This window comes from Aythya marila, assembly GCF_965140915.1.
Source record: "Aythya marila genome assembly, chromosome: 27".
NCBI classification, from domain to species: Eukaryota; Metazoa; Chordata; class Aves; order Anseriformes; family Anatidae; genus Aythya; species Aythya marila.
In genome coordinates, this window is record NC_139068.1 from 2,641,934 (window position 1) to 2,657,294 (window position 15,361).

The 15,361-nt window shown below is 40.7% G+C and overlaps 1 protein-coding gene across 2 annotated transcripts in view; it reads right to left on the minus strand.

Annotated features, from left to right (window-relative positions):
• Positions 1 to 15,361, minus strand: part of CERS4 (ceramide synthase 4) — a 55,525-nt gene that overhangs the window by 24,913 nt on the left and 15,251 nt on the right. For both annotated transcript variants that reach the window (XM_082780089.1, XM_082780088.1), the window contains exon 3: positions 9,053 to 9,226. In XM_082780089.1, the coding sequence (XP_082636215.1) occupies positions 9,053 to 9,226 (174 nt within the window). The remainder of the gene's footprint in view (positions 1 to 9,052; positions 9,227 to 15,361) is intronic.

The window sequence follows — 15,361 nt, forward strand, 5'->3', positions numbered from 1 at the left end:
GCTAATTTCATAAAGGAGCATTGAAATTAGTCTAGGCCAGACAGGATTGGCATTAGTTTCCCGGGATGTCCTTCTAACCAGGCCAGAGTGTACAAGTGCTGATTCAGATGTGGAGCACTCACGGCAGAGCACGGCTATCTCCCACATACTTTCAAAAAGTAAGAAGTTGCTAAGGCATTTGTGCTCATTTGTCTCAATTCTAGTAAAATGCAAGAAAGCTTTGGTCAGATTTGTATATTTATCTTTGGAAATCAAACAGACTCAAATCACTGGACCACAGGAAGCGTATATGCAGCCCTAATTCTATAGCTTTCAGAGTACCTTTCCCTACATTTCTTCACCATATAGGACTGGAATCAAACCATTGCTATGGGGGCTCCCCTCCCTCACATCTTTTGAATTATGCAAGCTGCAGCTACAGCTAGGATGAGACAGGCAGCAGCTGAATGAGCTACTGTGTCTCAGAGAGTGAATGTGCTTTTAAAATAGGCATCAAACAGTACTTTGTGCACCATTTATCTTGAATTCTGCACAATCTGGATAAATTATTACTAGTTTTGTAGCATCATTGTAACTTTTTGCTACAAGGAGACCAAAATTCATCATTGTTTTTGAATCTGTCACAGGATCAGCAAAAGGGAAGACAGAAGCCGCTTTTCAACTTGAAGAGAGATCATTCTTTTTACTGATTTTCTCTCTCACTTCTCCCATTCATGCTGCCAAGCACTGGTAACAGCAGTGATGACAGACATCTATTGTCCCCAGCAGCAGCCAAGAAGTTCTGAAAAACAAGTCTACATCAGCTGAATTCTCCACCAGATGAAGAATGAGCAGTACACAAACAAATTCACCACTTGAGGAGCTAGACAGTGATATTCTATAAGCCAGGTTCACCCAGCAGCACAGTGGACCAGGGTCCTCTATATCCCCAACTGCCCATGGGCTAATTCTGAGTGCTAATTCTGAAGCTCTGTACCTTTATACTCTGTATATACATTGTACTCATCTCAATTGTACCTGAGTGTGTGCTAGTAGACAATTAAATAAATTGCATCATTATTTTTTTTTAAAGACTGGAGTAGTTGTTTTCCATAAGGTTTTATTCCAGATAATAAAAATTACTTTGTTGTAATAATAAAGTCAGTTGCATGGTTTGCCTTTGAATGCAAATGGATTGGAAAATTCTGAGTGGATGTTTCTGCAGAAATTCACGCTACAATCTGCAAGTATAAGCTATCTCCATGAAATACTTCTGTCCTTACTATAAATGCATTTATAGTGAGGTTGTAAAAGCTGAAGATGTTGGATGTCTTATGAAGCCAAAACTGATCAGAAAGAAATCAGAAAGCCACCTCAGAAGGTAACCTTTCATTGAAAACCAGAAGATTCCAACCTTTATGGCTGAAGAAGATTGCTTGAAAAGATGGCTCAACAGGACACTGGAAGTTCAGGAACCAGAACTTCAGTTCCCCAAACACCTACACTGGGGTTCACTGCTGATCAAGGGGAGTAGCAGATCTGACCTAATTACTGATCTGGATTTTTTATGCTGCTCTCCCTGGTGTCCTGTGAAGATGAAGCATGAACTAACGTCAAGATTTGAAAGGAAACCTCTAAAGCAGTGTGGCTTCAGCCAGGGAAACCACAGCCGCCAACGAAGATGAAGATGTCATTTCTGATTGACTGCAAACCAGTTTTCTGAAATCCACTAGGTAGGATTTAATTGGCAGTTCACCATCTGGCAAGATGGATGAAAATTAAACCACAAGACTGTGAACTGGCAGATCTTTGTTACAGTCTTTTGTGCTTTAAACATCATTTACCTTTTCATTAACCTCACCTGTCAGCTTACACAATATTAGATTCATCCTGTGTCAACCTGTGGTGAACATACACAAAACAACAAAAATATTTTGTTTGAATTGAGGGAAATGGTAAGAGAATGTAGATATTAGAATAGGATCATGAAGCAGTAGCCTGAAGGAAATCTGAAGATAACCTGAGATAAGGTTATCTCTAAATACTACCACATTCATAAACTTTTTTTTGAAAAAACGACCCAATTCTTCACATCTACTGCCTTCAGAGATACTGGGATGCCAGAATCCCACGTTCTCACTAATCTGAGTGATAATACGTATCACTTAACACTTTACTCTGGATCTTGAAGGTAAAGAAGCAGAATCACTTGTGAGAATAGTGAGAATATCTCACTGTGAGATAGTGTCTCCCAACCCCTGGTGATGAAATGGATTCAGTAAAGGAACACTTGACTTTCAGAAGGCCACAATTTGCTCTACTGGTACCGTTTCCATTCCAAACTTGGGGCAGAAGCACAGACTCAGCCTAACAGAGGATAATCAAGACAGAGGGAGCTCCATAACTGAAGCTGCCTTTTTTCATTTCTGCAACTTCAAATAATTTAATTAAAACTGAATTGTCTCTGGCTCCTATTCAATGGCTTACTGTGCACCACTTCCGTCCTTGAACAGACAGAAGAGAGAAAGATGTTATAACCTGGACTACAGCAACCTTGAATTTGCTGATCTTAATACAGGGCAGAGGAGAATCAGCAGGCAGAGTACAAAATGAGCAAAGGCACCAGATAGTATCATGTACAGCTTTGACAATAATGCAAGGCTTTATGTGAAGTTAATGGGGACAGGCTGTGGATGTAACAAGCTAACTTTCAGCTGCTGATTTTTAGCAGGTTTGGCTCTCCCTCGCTGCATTCAGAACAGCACCCATTTCTCCTCTCACTTATTTCAGAACTGAATGCAAAAAAAAATAAAAATCAGTCTCTCCATGACTTAAGACATTTCTTCACAGCCCATGCAGCTCAGAGGAAGCAGAATATACAAGTGCACCTGAAGGTTTGACAGAATCACTTAACAAATATAAGAGAGCCTTTTCTCAAGTGTTGTTCTACATGCTACCAAACATTTGAAGGACCAGTTAGTAGGGGAACCACCCAGAAGTTCTCCATTTTGGCTCTTGTCATTGCATCTCCTTCCAAAGCAACAGTATTTGGCAACATGTTCATTCTTCTCCCCAAAACATCCTTACCTACAACACTCACTTCCCACTAGCAAAGTTGTTCTGCAAACAGGCAGTGAAATCTATGATCACCACCTTTAAAAACATCAATGCTGTTTATAGAACCGTATTTAAATGAGTACTAAATTATTACCAATGCTATATAGCCCAGGATTAAACTGATATAAGAGTATCAAAGTATGTATGCATATATGCAAACACACACATATGTATGCATATATATAGTACAGATAATTTATTTATGCTGATTGTAGCTAACCTGGACTAGAACCTATGGTTCTATTTACCAAAGGTTTTAAAAGTTTAAAACCAAATAATTTTCTGAGTCTTCTATTTTGTGCTGGTGACAACTAAAGATTCATGAGTTTCCTCAGGTTTTTGCTCAGACAGAATGCTTTGATTTTGACATATATTTTATAATGACTGATATTTGTGTAACACCTGAAAGCAAGCCAAGTCCTTAAGAAACACATATGAATCATGAATGGGTTCAGAGACTGCAGTCCAAGTAGAAAATGTAGAAATGAATGGACAAAAAAAAGCAATTTAGATTGAGGACTTGTAACAGCAATGACACCTGCTGTGCATTTGAACAGAACTCCATGCAATTCAGAGCTTGTTTTAGCCCTTAGCTTTCTTCAGAAAAGTGCTTCACAGGCTAGAATTTCAGGCTCTGTACTTGTGCCTGAAAATTGGTGTTTCAGCTGTTTCTTAGAGAATCTAGAACCACCTTGGGGTGTGTAAGGTTTGAGATGTCTTTTATCATTTTCTCCTATTAAAAACCTTTTTCTACATTTACTGGAATAGTTCTTTCCTCATACAAAATGTAATGAAAATGCAGTCACTACCTCCCCCCCCACCACGGAAACATATCAAAACACATCAACATGGTGCTTGTGGAAACTTTAATGTCATAAGCTGCAAATTCATTAGGTATTTCCCAGGCAGTTAAGAAATGAGTGACTGAGACAGCTCTAGAGTGTACCTATGAGGCTGCCAACCATCACACCAAGACACGGTATAAGGGTGTCATAGTACCCAAGAAATCATAGCGTTGGCTGGAAGAGACCTATGGATTTCTCCAGTCCAGTTTCCAGCTCAGAGCAGGACCACTGCTAACATCAGATCAGGGCAAAAGAGACTACAACATTAAGTCTTGTAAATGCAACACAGAAGAGTCTGGAGGACACCACACACAGAGATCCTTCACCTTTATGGTGTTAAGTTCCAGGACTGTACTACCCTCCCTGGAAAAAGAAATTCTTCCTGATGCCCAAACTGAATTTTCCAAGATGCAATTTTCTAGCCTTTACCATTTTTCATACCACCTGACAACACCAAGAAGAGTTTGGCTTTGTTTTCCAAAGAAGTTAAAAATTCTTTATAAAGCCCTTCAAGTAGCTATAGGCTACCATCAGATTGATCCTTTGCCTTTTCTTCACTCAACTAAACCAACCCAGCTCCCTACACCTTTCCTCACAAGACGTGTGCCTCAGGTCCTGACCATCCTGCAGTACACCCCTGGAATCTCTCCAGTCTCTGTACTCTCCCTCTTTAAGTGGGGCCCTACACTGGACACAGTACAGAGATACACTCCAAACAGTGCCAAGCTGAGGGGGAAACAACTTCTAAATATGCTGTCCAAACTCCTTCTAATACGGCCCGAGACGCAGTTTGCCTTACTTGCAACAAGAGTGTCTCCTGGCTGACACTGAACCTGGTGTCTTGAAAACCCTCCTCTGCACACAGTCTTCTCAGATATAATCCTCCTGTACTACAATTTGGAAGCTATTGGGATTCAAATGCACTGACAATGACTTTCAGTTCCCAAAAATCAAAGGTCAAGTCCAAAATCAGGACTATTAAAATGTACATACATTTTGTTTACTGACTTTTTCCCTTATTAGCCTGAAAGCACTTCAGTTTCCATATTTTCTTAACAACATGGGCAAGAAACACTGCAATAAAAGTTGTGATTTCTTCATAACCACAAACTCCAAGAAATTGACTTTGATGGAAAGAAGTCCATCATTTGAAAGAAGTCTCATTTTGGGGGTTGGACCCAATGATCTCTCAAGGTCCCTTCCAATCCCTACAATTCTGTGAAGTCTCAAACATTATAAAACTCGTCTCTTGTCTCTAAACTAGAGACATGGACTTGATGGATGAACCACTCACTGGGTAAGGAATTGGCTGGATGGTCACACCCAAAGAGTTGCAGTCAACAGCTCAACATCCAAGTGGAGATCAGTGATGAGTGGTGTCCCTCAGGGGTCAGTATTGGGACTGGTGCTGTTTAACATCTTTGCTGGGGACATGGACAGTGGGATGAAGTGCACCCTCAGCAAGTTTGCCGATGACACCAAGCTGTGTGGTGTGGTTGACATGCTGGAGGGAAGGGATGCCATCCAGGAGGACCTGGGCAGCCTTGAGAGGTGGGCCTGTGTGAACCTCATGAGGTTTAACAAAGCCAGGTGCAAGGTCCTGCATCTGGGTCGGGGCAATCCCAAGCACAAGTACGGGTATGCAAGAGTTTAATCTCAGGCACCAGATACAGGTGCAGGACATTCCTCATTCTCGTAAACACAATCTGGAACTGTTAGAGAAAGGGCTTCTCAACTTCCAGGTCCTCTCTCTAGTCAGGACAGAACTACCGACCTCCCCCAGCATCTGCTTCAATATTGTGGCAGGGGCTAGGAGTGTGCATTCTGCTCTCATCAGCACCGAATGCCCCATATTTTCCCAACTTATCCAGAGCAAACAAGCTCACAGAGGAGTTGCTTCACAGAAGTGTGAGTTGTTTCTTTTCCCCTAGGGCTGCACCCACAACCTCCTTAGCTCTCCCAGGCCCCACCCAGCTACTGCATAGCCTCTTCCCACAGCCACCACCTAATGCACAGTAACTGGTTGTCAGACGCTGTTGTCTCGGTATTTCCAAGTTCAGCCAGCAGGTGCCAAGGAGAGGAATAAACATGCTCAAGGTAGCAGGGTCTTTCCCGGGTTTAATCTCCAAAATAAGAAGATGGCACTATTAAAAACTGCCAAGCATGGTCTGATGCAGTTGGTGAATCAGGGTGTGCAGAACCTTCTCTGAACTTCTCGTTTCTTTGTATTTTCTTGGAATTCTGACCCAGGTAATGGTAACAGTTTACAGCATTTCTGAAATCCTAGGGCAGGCACCACAAGGAAGAAGGTGCACATCTAGAGAAAAAAATGCTGATGCACAGTTGCAAGTAACAGATGAGGGTAGAATCAATTGCCAGAGGCCAAGCTAAGGCCATTGAATCTAAACTTGTTAGCCTACTTATGTTCTCCGAAATCACACTCATATTGACCCACAGGTATATAAAGCTACAAAGTTATGGCCATCTACATGGAGAATAACACCCATCCTTTCAGTCTGCAATTCTCAAAACTCTGTGCAAATGAGTTTAAACGGTCCTAACCCTACTGTATACGCAAGGTAACGGAGAAACAGAGGACTTGATTCATACCTCCCATTCTCTAAGGGAACCTTTCTTCTCCAGGATGAACTGAATGTGAAATGGTAATTATTAAGAATGAGAAAACTTCATGCTGAAATAAATGACTGTGGAGAGTTAGGACAAACAAGAATATAGCTCAGAACACTAGTTTGTAATTTGCATAGGTAAGATGGTGGTATGATTACAGGGTTCCTGGACCTGTAAAATGGGCTTGAGATATTATCTTTCCTAAGGGTGTGACAAGAAGCTTTTATTTAATGAAGTCTGTGAATCAAAACAGTTTTAAAATGCATGAGTAGGCCTACGCCTGTGGAAACTCTCCCAACTTAGGTAGAACTTGGAAAGGAAATATAAGAATCTTTTGATCTGGTCAGGAGCATCTTAAAGGAGATGGTAAAGATATGTAGGCTGACTAGGACCAGTATGGCGGGGGGAGAGGAATAAAGGGACAGAGTTGCAAAAACACTGAATCATAGAAGCTGGAGGTGGCCTCTGGAGATCATCCAGTCCAACTCTGCTGCTCAGGCAGGGTCAGCTAGAGCAAGCTGTTCAGGGCTGTGTCCAGCTGGGTGTCCAGTGTCTCCACAAATGGAGACCATTCCCTCTCCAGGGAATCTGTTCCAATGTTTGACCACCCTCACAGTTAAAAAGTGTTTTCTTGTGTTCAGATAGAATATCATATGTTTCAGTTTGTGCCCACTGCCTCTTGTCCTGTCACTGGGCATCACTGAGAAAAGCCTAGATCCTTCTTCATGTCCATGTCTTCCCTGTACTGAAGAGCTCACAATAGGACTATTCTAGCCAATGCAGAACATTGGGGCTTAATCTCTAGCTTCACACTGAAAGTGTGTCCAAGTGACCAAAGGACAGTACCTGCCTAAAGAAGTACTGTATACAGCCATGTCCTGCAGGTCAGCAAGAAAGAAATGTGATTCACTTCTGTTTTAATGGTTACCTACAGCACCTTGGTTCCCACATCAGTGGAGGTAACTGAGACACCTATGTCCTCAGGGAAATGCAGGATAAAAACCATGGAATTAATGGAATGCACACTAAACTTATTATTTACAAAGAAAAGACTTGGATTCCAAGTTTGTATAATGAAAAGAAGATTCTTTAAGTAATCATTCATGCATTTGTTTTTAGTAAAAACCCAATTTAATGCCAGTATTTTTATGTAAAAATATTCTCACAGCAGAGCTCAGAATTCTACTTGTAAACACTTTTTCAATTTGTCCTTGTATCACAGAGAATCTGGAGAAGAAACATGTTTCAAGCCCTCAGAAAGGTCTATAACCATTTTCTTGTGCAGACTCTTTTTGAAAAGGAAAAAAAAAAGCTTTTTTTTAATTTTAATTTTCAAAAATTTTCATTTAATTTTTTTTTTAAGATCTTTCTGAACTTAAAACCACTATAGATTTTGACTAAGCTATTTCAGAAGAACACCTCTTCAGACAATTTGTAATAGCAATTTTTCAATCCAGTGAAGACCATTTGAGACAATTTTCAAAAGGGGTCTTACTCTGCAGCCCTGACAATGGCTGACACTAAGGTAACACTCAGTTAATCCACAAGCAAATTACATTCAGTAGTACACAATACTGACTATGGTTAAACTGCTTATAGCAACAGCAGTAGTTCAAGACCTTAATGAAAGTCACAGCCAGCAAACCTTGTGGAATTTCTAGTCATGCTTTCACGTAATTCCCAATTTTTCTGTGCTGAATAGTAATGTGTAAAATACTGAAATGGTTCTGGCCAGAAAAATCCTAGAGACAGAGTTACTCTTGTGCTGATCCTGGAAGGTCATATCCCAGAATCTGCAAAAAGCAGCCGCTTTGGTAGCAGAAAGAGAAAAGGAAGAGAGATTCTGGTAGCCTAGTGCTGGAAGTGGCTGTGGCAGGCCTCAACCCAGAGGAAGCTGCTACAAACATCTTTACATGGTGCTCCCAAGGAAATTACACTTCCTGAATCCAGAACAGTGGTCAGTGAAATGCATACATTCATGGGCTATGCCAGTACTCATTCTGAGGTCTGATGTCTCAGCTTATCTTACTGCATCTTATTCAGGCTCCTCTGTAAGGTGGGATATCCCAGATCCCCATTTGCCAACATAAAGGAGATTTAACTATATTTGGGTAGTCTAAGCATTATTTCCACTGCACCTGGCCCAGAAATAGCAAGTAATGTGCAATAGAAACTGCATGTCTGCCTTCTAGAGCACAAGCGTAAACCTAATTCTAGGGCTTGCTTGTTTTGAGTGTGGGAAGTCACACTGCTTCTAATTAGACCTTAAGGGTAGGATTTGTGTCCTATATTCAACGCGCTTCTTTAGTAAGTAAACAGAGCTGTATAGAAAGAGCTGAAACATTTACCTCAGCACACTTTATGACCTGGAGTTTCCATGAACCTCCACAATCATAGATTGGATACAGACAATAAAGCCAGCTTTTGGACCCAAACTGACAGTATTATCCCTAAAACACCCCAAAGAGCACTAAATAACTTACCTTTCAAAGACGTATCGAATGACAACCAAGATTAGAGCAAAAGGAATACTGAGCAGGAGATCACGAGGCTGAGGATAATGGATGTCTTCAGACTCCTTCATGTCCTCCCAGGTAATTCCGGGGGGGAGCCAGAACTCATGCTGCCATAGCCATTCATTCAGAGCGCGTGCCATCCTGGAAAGAAGAGAGACCAGAATACACTGAGGATAGTCTAGCACATAGCAAACCTGTCAGCACAAGCCAGCGAAGCAGAGGAAGGATTACACCCTAGCTGAGGTTGCATCTGGCTATGAAAGTAAATGAGGTGTGGAATGCATCAATGCCCAAGGACCTGATAAGCTACTCACAGATTTTTATCAGGTGCTCAGTGACTGCAGATTCCTGGCACAGAATCAAAAAAGGCTAACATGGAGAAAAGTGTTCCAAAAATTCAAAAGAGCACACCAGTGTCATGCTCAGCAAGATGTATCAGAAAGTTTTAATCTGAGTACTGTAACCTCTCAGGTTCATAGATCCCTTTCTATAGGAACAACAGCTTGGTATTATGAAGATCTGGCAAGTCTGTTCCAAGGCTGGCTACCAGTTCTCCTTTATATGTACATATCCCTACTTTTTAGTCTTTGATCTTTTGTATTTGTTTGTTTCTATTTACATATTACAATTCCACTGTGCGTGTATGTGTACATCTGTGAGGTAATTAATACTATTCTGAGGCTTGTCCTTTAAAAAAAAAAAAATATCTATATTCTGCTTTACATGATTAAGGAAAGTACTTCCAGGTAAGAATTTTGTGCTAAGTGGTAAATCTCAATGAATCTTAAAGACCATGACTGAAGGTGTGATTTACATATATGATCAGAGAGTTTAGGAGCATAAAAGAGTGAAATGGGTTTACCAAACCATTCAGCATGAAAATACTGCTGCTTGGTAATTCTAGCTCACACACAAACAGGAGCTGCGCTGCTTTCCAACACAGGCTTCTCACTCTGACTGGTAACAACAAATATCCTGAACACAAGTTCTGAATGTAAATCAAACAGACTCTGTGTAGGTACAAACTACGTAAGGGAATTAGATGCCCATTGAGATTATTTTAACAGCACACAGGAAATGCCATCTTACGAAAGCAATGAGAAAAAACATGTAATTTTAACCCGAATATCATAAGACATCTCATGCAGGAGAGGCCCAAACCCTGGCCCATTTTCTGCAAAGAGAATTGCTTAACAGATTGAAAACAAATCATACATTTTATTTTGAAGATACCTTTAATTCAGGATTAGTTCATTTGTTAGCTAAACTGAAGATATGGCTTATTCCAGAATTTTGGAGAGTCTGAGGGATATCATCTGAAGCACAACCTCCCTTCTTGATTTGGTCTTTCTTATTCAGCTCAGTGTGTCTTCTGATCTGATTATAACAGGGAAGAACAGGACCCTATTTCTTCACATTTGACTCTCATTTCTCCTGAAGCATTCACAGCCAATTCAGTATGATGACAAAATTGATTGCAAATGTATATGTGTATTTGACACAAAGTGTATGCAATTTTCAGAGCATTTAAGATATGCAAAGCAGGAAAACACTTTCCCCTTTTCCACAAGGAAAAAGGAAAAACAACATACTAAAAATGCATTCTCTTCTTCCTCCCTGCATTCCCTGATTTCAGCATCTGATACCTAAATGCACAACACAAAAATGACTCTGAAAAATCTGGAGCCTGCTACCCTGTAGGTGTGTAGCTGAGTAGAAGCAGTATGGCCACAAAAACGATATCCATTCTTGCTGTAGCACCCAACTTCACCAGCACTGAAAAGAACACAGAGTTCTTTTGCCAGATCTCAGTTTGACAATAATCACAGCATTTTCTTTCTCGTGCAGCTTCCAGGACTCTGCAAACTGCTGGCTTTTTCCCAATTCCAGGCCGTTCTCCAGTCTGTCTGTGGAATTGCCCTTCTTCCAGTGCAATGTCTGCACAAAGATCATTGGTTACTTAAAATGAAGATAAACACCTTTTATAGACTCTTCAGAATGTGTTTTAAGAACCTGCCAGTCAAGATGTAACAGATTTTAAAGTGCCTGCCAAATCTCTTGAATCTCTCTGACTCTCTGGGACATAGATTATAAGCTAATTTCCCGCATGAAGGGTGTTTTAAGGTGGGAACAACCTGCTATCCACATCTGTCCCCTTGCCATAGGATGCTTCAGAGATAATTCCCTTTCTGTCTTGCCTTTGATGATTCAGCAAAGGCAGCTGAAGCCAGGACCACAGAAGAGTCACAACAGGATTCACTGTACATTAAAAAGAGAGAAGCTAGTTGAAGTATACCTTTACCGAAAGGGTTAGGCGTTGGAATGGGCTGCCCAGGGAAGTGGTGGAGTCACCATCCCTGGAGGTCTTTAAAAGACGTTTAGATGTTGAACTTAGCGATATGGTTTAGTGGAGGTCTTGTTAGTGTTACGTCAGAGGTTGGACTTGATGATCTTGAGGCCTCTTCCAACCTAGAAATTCTGTGATTCTGTGATTTTAATGCTAGAGAAATCTTTTCAGACTGCCTGGTAAACATGCTATTAACTAGCATAGTTCCATTTGGGTGACAAAGATACAAGCCCCTGGGACAGGCTGTCAAATACACTGAACATCAGAGCCTCAGTGAACCAAGTTTTCAGGATGTCCCTAAGTCTCCTTTAGACTGCGAGAATACAGGTTTCTGCACAAAATTCTATAGTTATAGACCAGAAAGTGTGTATGTAGAAGCAAACCATATATGTATTGACTTAGCTGGCAATCAATTCAGCATGTTGTCACTATGAAGTGTGGTGATAATGTTCCAAAACAGTTTGTACACTTCAGATAGATACTTGACAGCAGCTAGAAGTCAGATAACTTAAGCAAGGTGTCTGAATTAGAAAGAGCTACACAAGGCATGAAAGACACCATCCTCAACAGTGTTGGTAAATGTTCTTAGCTGATAAAAATCTCAGCCGTAGTCAGAAAAAGTAATACATTGGACACATCTTTCAATAATGGGACTCTCTGATATGAAACTGAGTCAAATTTTAAATGGCTTTCCCATCCTCAAAATCCAATTTGACATGCAAAATGTTTCGGTTAAGACACAAGAATTACAAGAGGTGATGGAGGAAAAATAAGCTTTATAAGGCTTCCCTGGAAGTTTTCAAGGACACTTTGGGCAACCTAATCTAGTAGAAAGTATCTCTGTCCATGGCAGGGGGGTTGAACTAGATGATCTTTAACGTCCCTTCCAACCCAAACCATTCTATGATTCTGTGATTCTAAGGTTAACAAAACAAAGGAAAGTTCAGAATATTTAGCAAGTGGGTTAAGACACAACCATTCAGGTAAGAAGCTGGTATTTCTTTGATTCCAGAAGTGGAACATAATTTCTTGTGATGGGCTTGTACTATTTATATTTTCCAACCATCCTTGTTATGGTTTTCATCCTTTCAGTTGTTACTGATCAGCAGCATAATGGGGGCAAAGGCAGAACAAATGTTCCAAGTATTGCTATGAAGAGAAGTGATAATTTTCTATTGTAATATCTATAGGTCAAAAGATTTACATGTGCCAGCAGCAAATTAAACATTCTGTTATCTTAAAAAAAAAACACAAACATATTTCATGGTGGGAAACAATGAGCTTTTGGATAACATGACGTGTGCTACCAAAAGCAGAACACTATAGTGGTGCAGTTGTGCTTGAAGTCTGGAAAATAAGTTATTGGTTTCTTCTCTTGGAGCAGGCTAGAGTCACAGGACTAGTTAATGACCTACATACCACACAGATATGAAGAATACTAAAGCTAGGAAGTGTGGTCAGCAAGAGCACAGAGGCCACGCATTTTGAGTTGTCCATGACAATAGTTTCTGGAAAACGCCCTCCTGGGTTTCTCAAACAGCTACCAAGATGCTGTATGACCTCTGGCTGCCCATTATCATAATCACGCAGGACTGTGTTCTCAGAAAAGCTGGGTAGTGTCTGAAAAACATGAGCTAGCAGTTAGTATTAAACACATCCAGCTGTGAATTGTGGTGATACAACTGACCACAGACACTGCACAGCAAAAAGCAGATCTAACAGTTGGCTTATCTTGTCATAACCCGCATGCAGTTTCTAGCATATGGACATAGCGGGCTGCATTTCGTGAAGTTATCTGGTTGGTGGCCAAAAAAGCCTGGGTCTTATAGCTGCAGCTGCTGCATGCCTGCCTGGGGACAAGGCACCCGATTCCTCTACTCCATCCTGGGATGGAGCAGAAAGGTTGAGTTACATCCTTGAAATGGAGTGTAAATTTGTGATAATTTAGTGACATAGCCTGGGAACAGCTTCAGCTTGCAGTTAGATTATTGTAACTAAGAAGGACATCAGGAATACCCAAGAGAACCCTAGAGAGAAATTACGTTTCGCCCCTTCCTCAGCTCTTCAGAACACATTTCTTCAGTACCACGGGGTTATTCCAAAGGGCAGACAATAGGCATGTTAGGGAAAGATGCTATAATAAGTAGCTTTGCTTTTCTGAGGGTGCTCAAATGGGCATTTTAGAAACACAGCTTTTTTCCAGTCTTCAGCTTTCCAGCTGCCTCTGCTTGAGAACTCAGCCTGTCTAAATTGCAAGAAGTTAAATATGTTGCTTCATATCACAGAATCACAGAATTGTCTAGGTTGGAAGAGACCTCAAGATCATCGAGTCCAACCTCTGACCTAACACTAACAAGTCCTCCACTAAACCAAACTGTATCCTTTTCTATATTTTGTGATGTATAATGGTATCTGCATGATGTATTACACAACCAGGAATTCTCCCTCCAGAACTCTATGTATCTGATAGCAAACACAGGCTTGGTGGAGGACAGCAACATATCTCTGCCAAGTGCGGAATATTTAAAGTAAGTCCTGCAATTTGCTTAGGGTGAATATTCTAAGATTCAAAATACTAAAGAAGTAAACATCCATTATCTAATCTACTCTCATGTGCAAACTACAGTCAGGATCACCTTCTTCAAAGTTTTCTTTATCTCAGCAGCTATCATTATACATCACAAAAATATAGAAGAAGGTACAGTGTGAAGCAACATATTTATATTTTTGCAATTTAGACAGGACAAGTTTTCAAGTTGAGGCAGCTGGGAAGCTGAAGACCATGGTGCTTCTAAAATGCCCACTGAGCGCCCCCAGAAGAGCATCAACTGGCCTACTTCTTTTCAAAAGTCCTTTACACCTCACAGAACATCCTGTGTTATTAGTTGTAGCTTTGTAATAATATACAGGAGGAAGCCCTCCAGCTCTGAATACAAGAGAAACAAAAAGCTTCTTTTACAAAGAAAAGTTCAGCAAGAACAAAGGAAAAAACAACACTGCAAAACACTCCCCCATACGTGACACTGAACAGATCAGCATTAGGATTTCACAGTGAGCATAAGAGTAAACGCTGAGAAAACAGCATTAAGTTTGAAGTAGAATATGCATGTGAAAATGAAATCAAAAACAGAGGATTATCACAGTTATGCCATGGGGACAGGGAGGGCAAGGCTTAGAACAAGGCTGAGTCTATACCATGACAAGATCAGGCACTCAATATATACATGAACATGGCTCCTTGAAGTCAACACAAGAAGGTCTTGAGGCAACTGGATTTAGCACAGTCCAGCAGCCCTGCCAATTGCATTTACATTGTTAAATCTTACCTTTCTTGATTTTTTCTTTTTAACTTGACATTTCTATCTGAATCTTTAGAGTGACAAAGGTCTCTCCTATCAGGCTGCACTTGAACTGCTGCTGGGAAAGCAGAAATTACTCTGCTTTGCAGGAGGAATGCAACTGCAGTATCTAAGCACCGCAGCAGAGAACAGCACTACAGGGCTCCATGAAATCTGAGCCGTGGATCAGTAACACCACTACACTTAATTCCCGTAGGGATGTATTTATATAGTTTCACTTTCAAAGCTGAACTGTTTGAGAAGCAGCACGGAATCTGGCTAGAAAGGTTACTCCTCGTCTCACAGTTAAAATGGCCAAGCAGGTTTACCCAGAAAGCATAACTGTTGCTTATATCTTCAAAGAGTCATTCTGCTGCTTCCCTTACAGAATCTATTCCCAAGCAAAACATTAGAATATAGCTACATGAATACTCAGATAAATTTGCATATGTGAATACGGGAGATAAGGGTGAGGGAAAAAGAGAGAGAAAAGACTTAAAAATCTTCATAAAGAACAGGGTAATTACCTACCCACTCTGAAGAAAACTAGGTGTAGGTATCTGCTGTCCAGTTTTTAACTGCAGTGTCAAG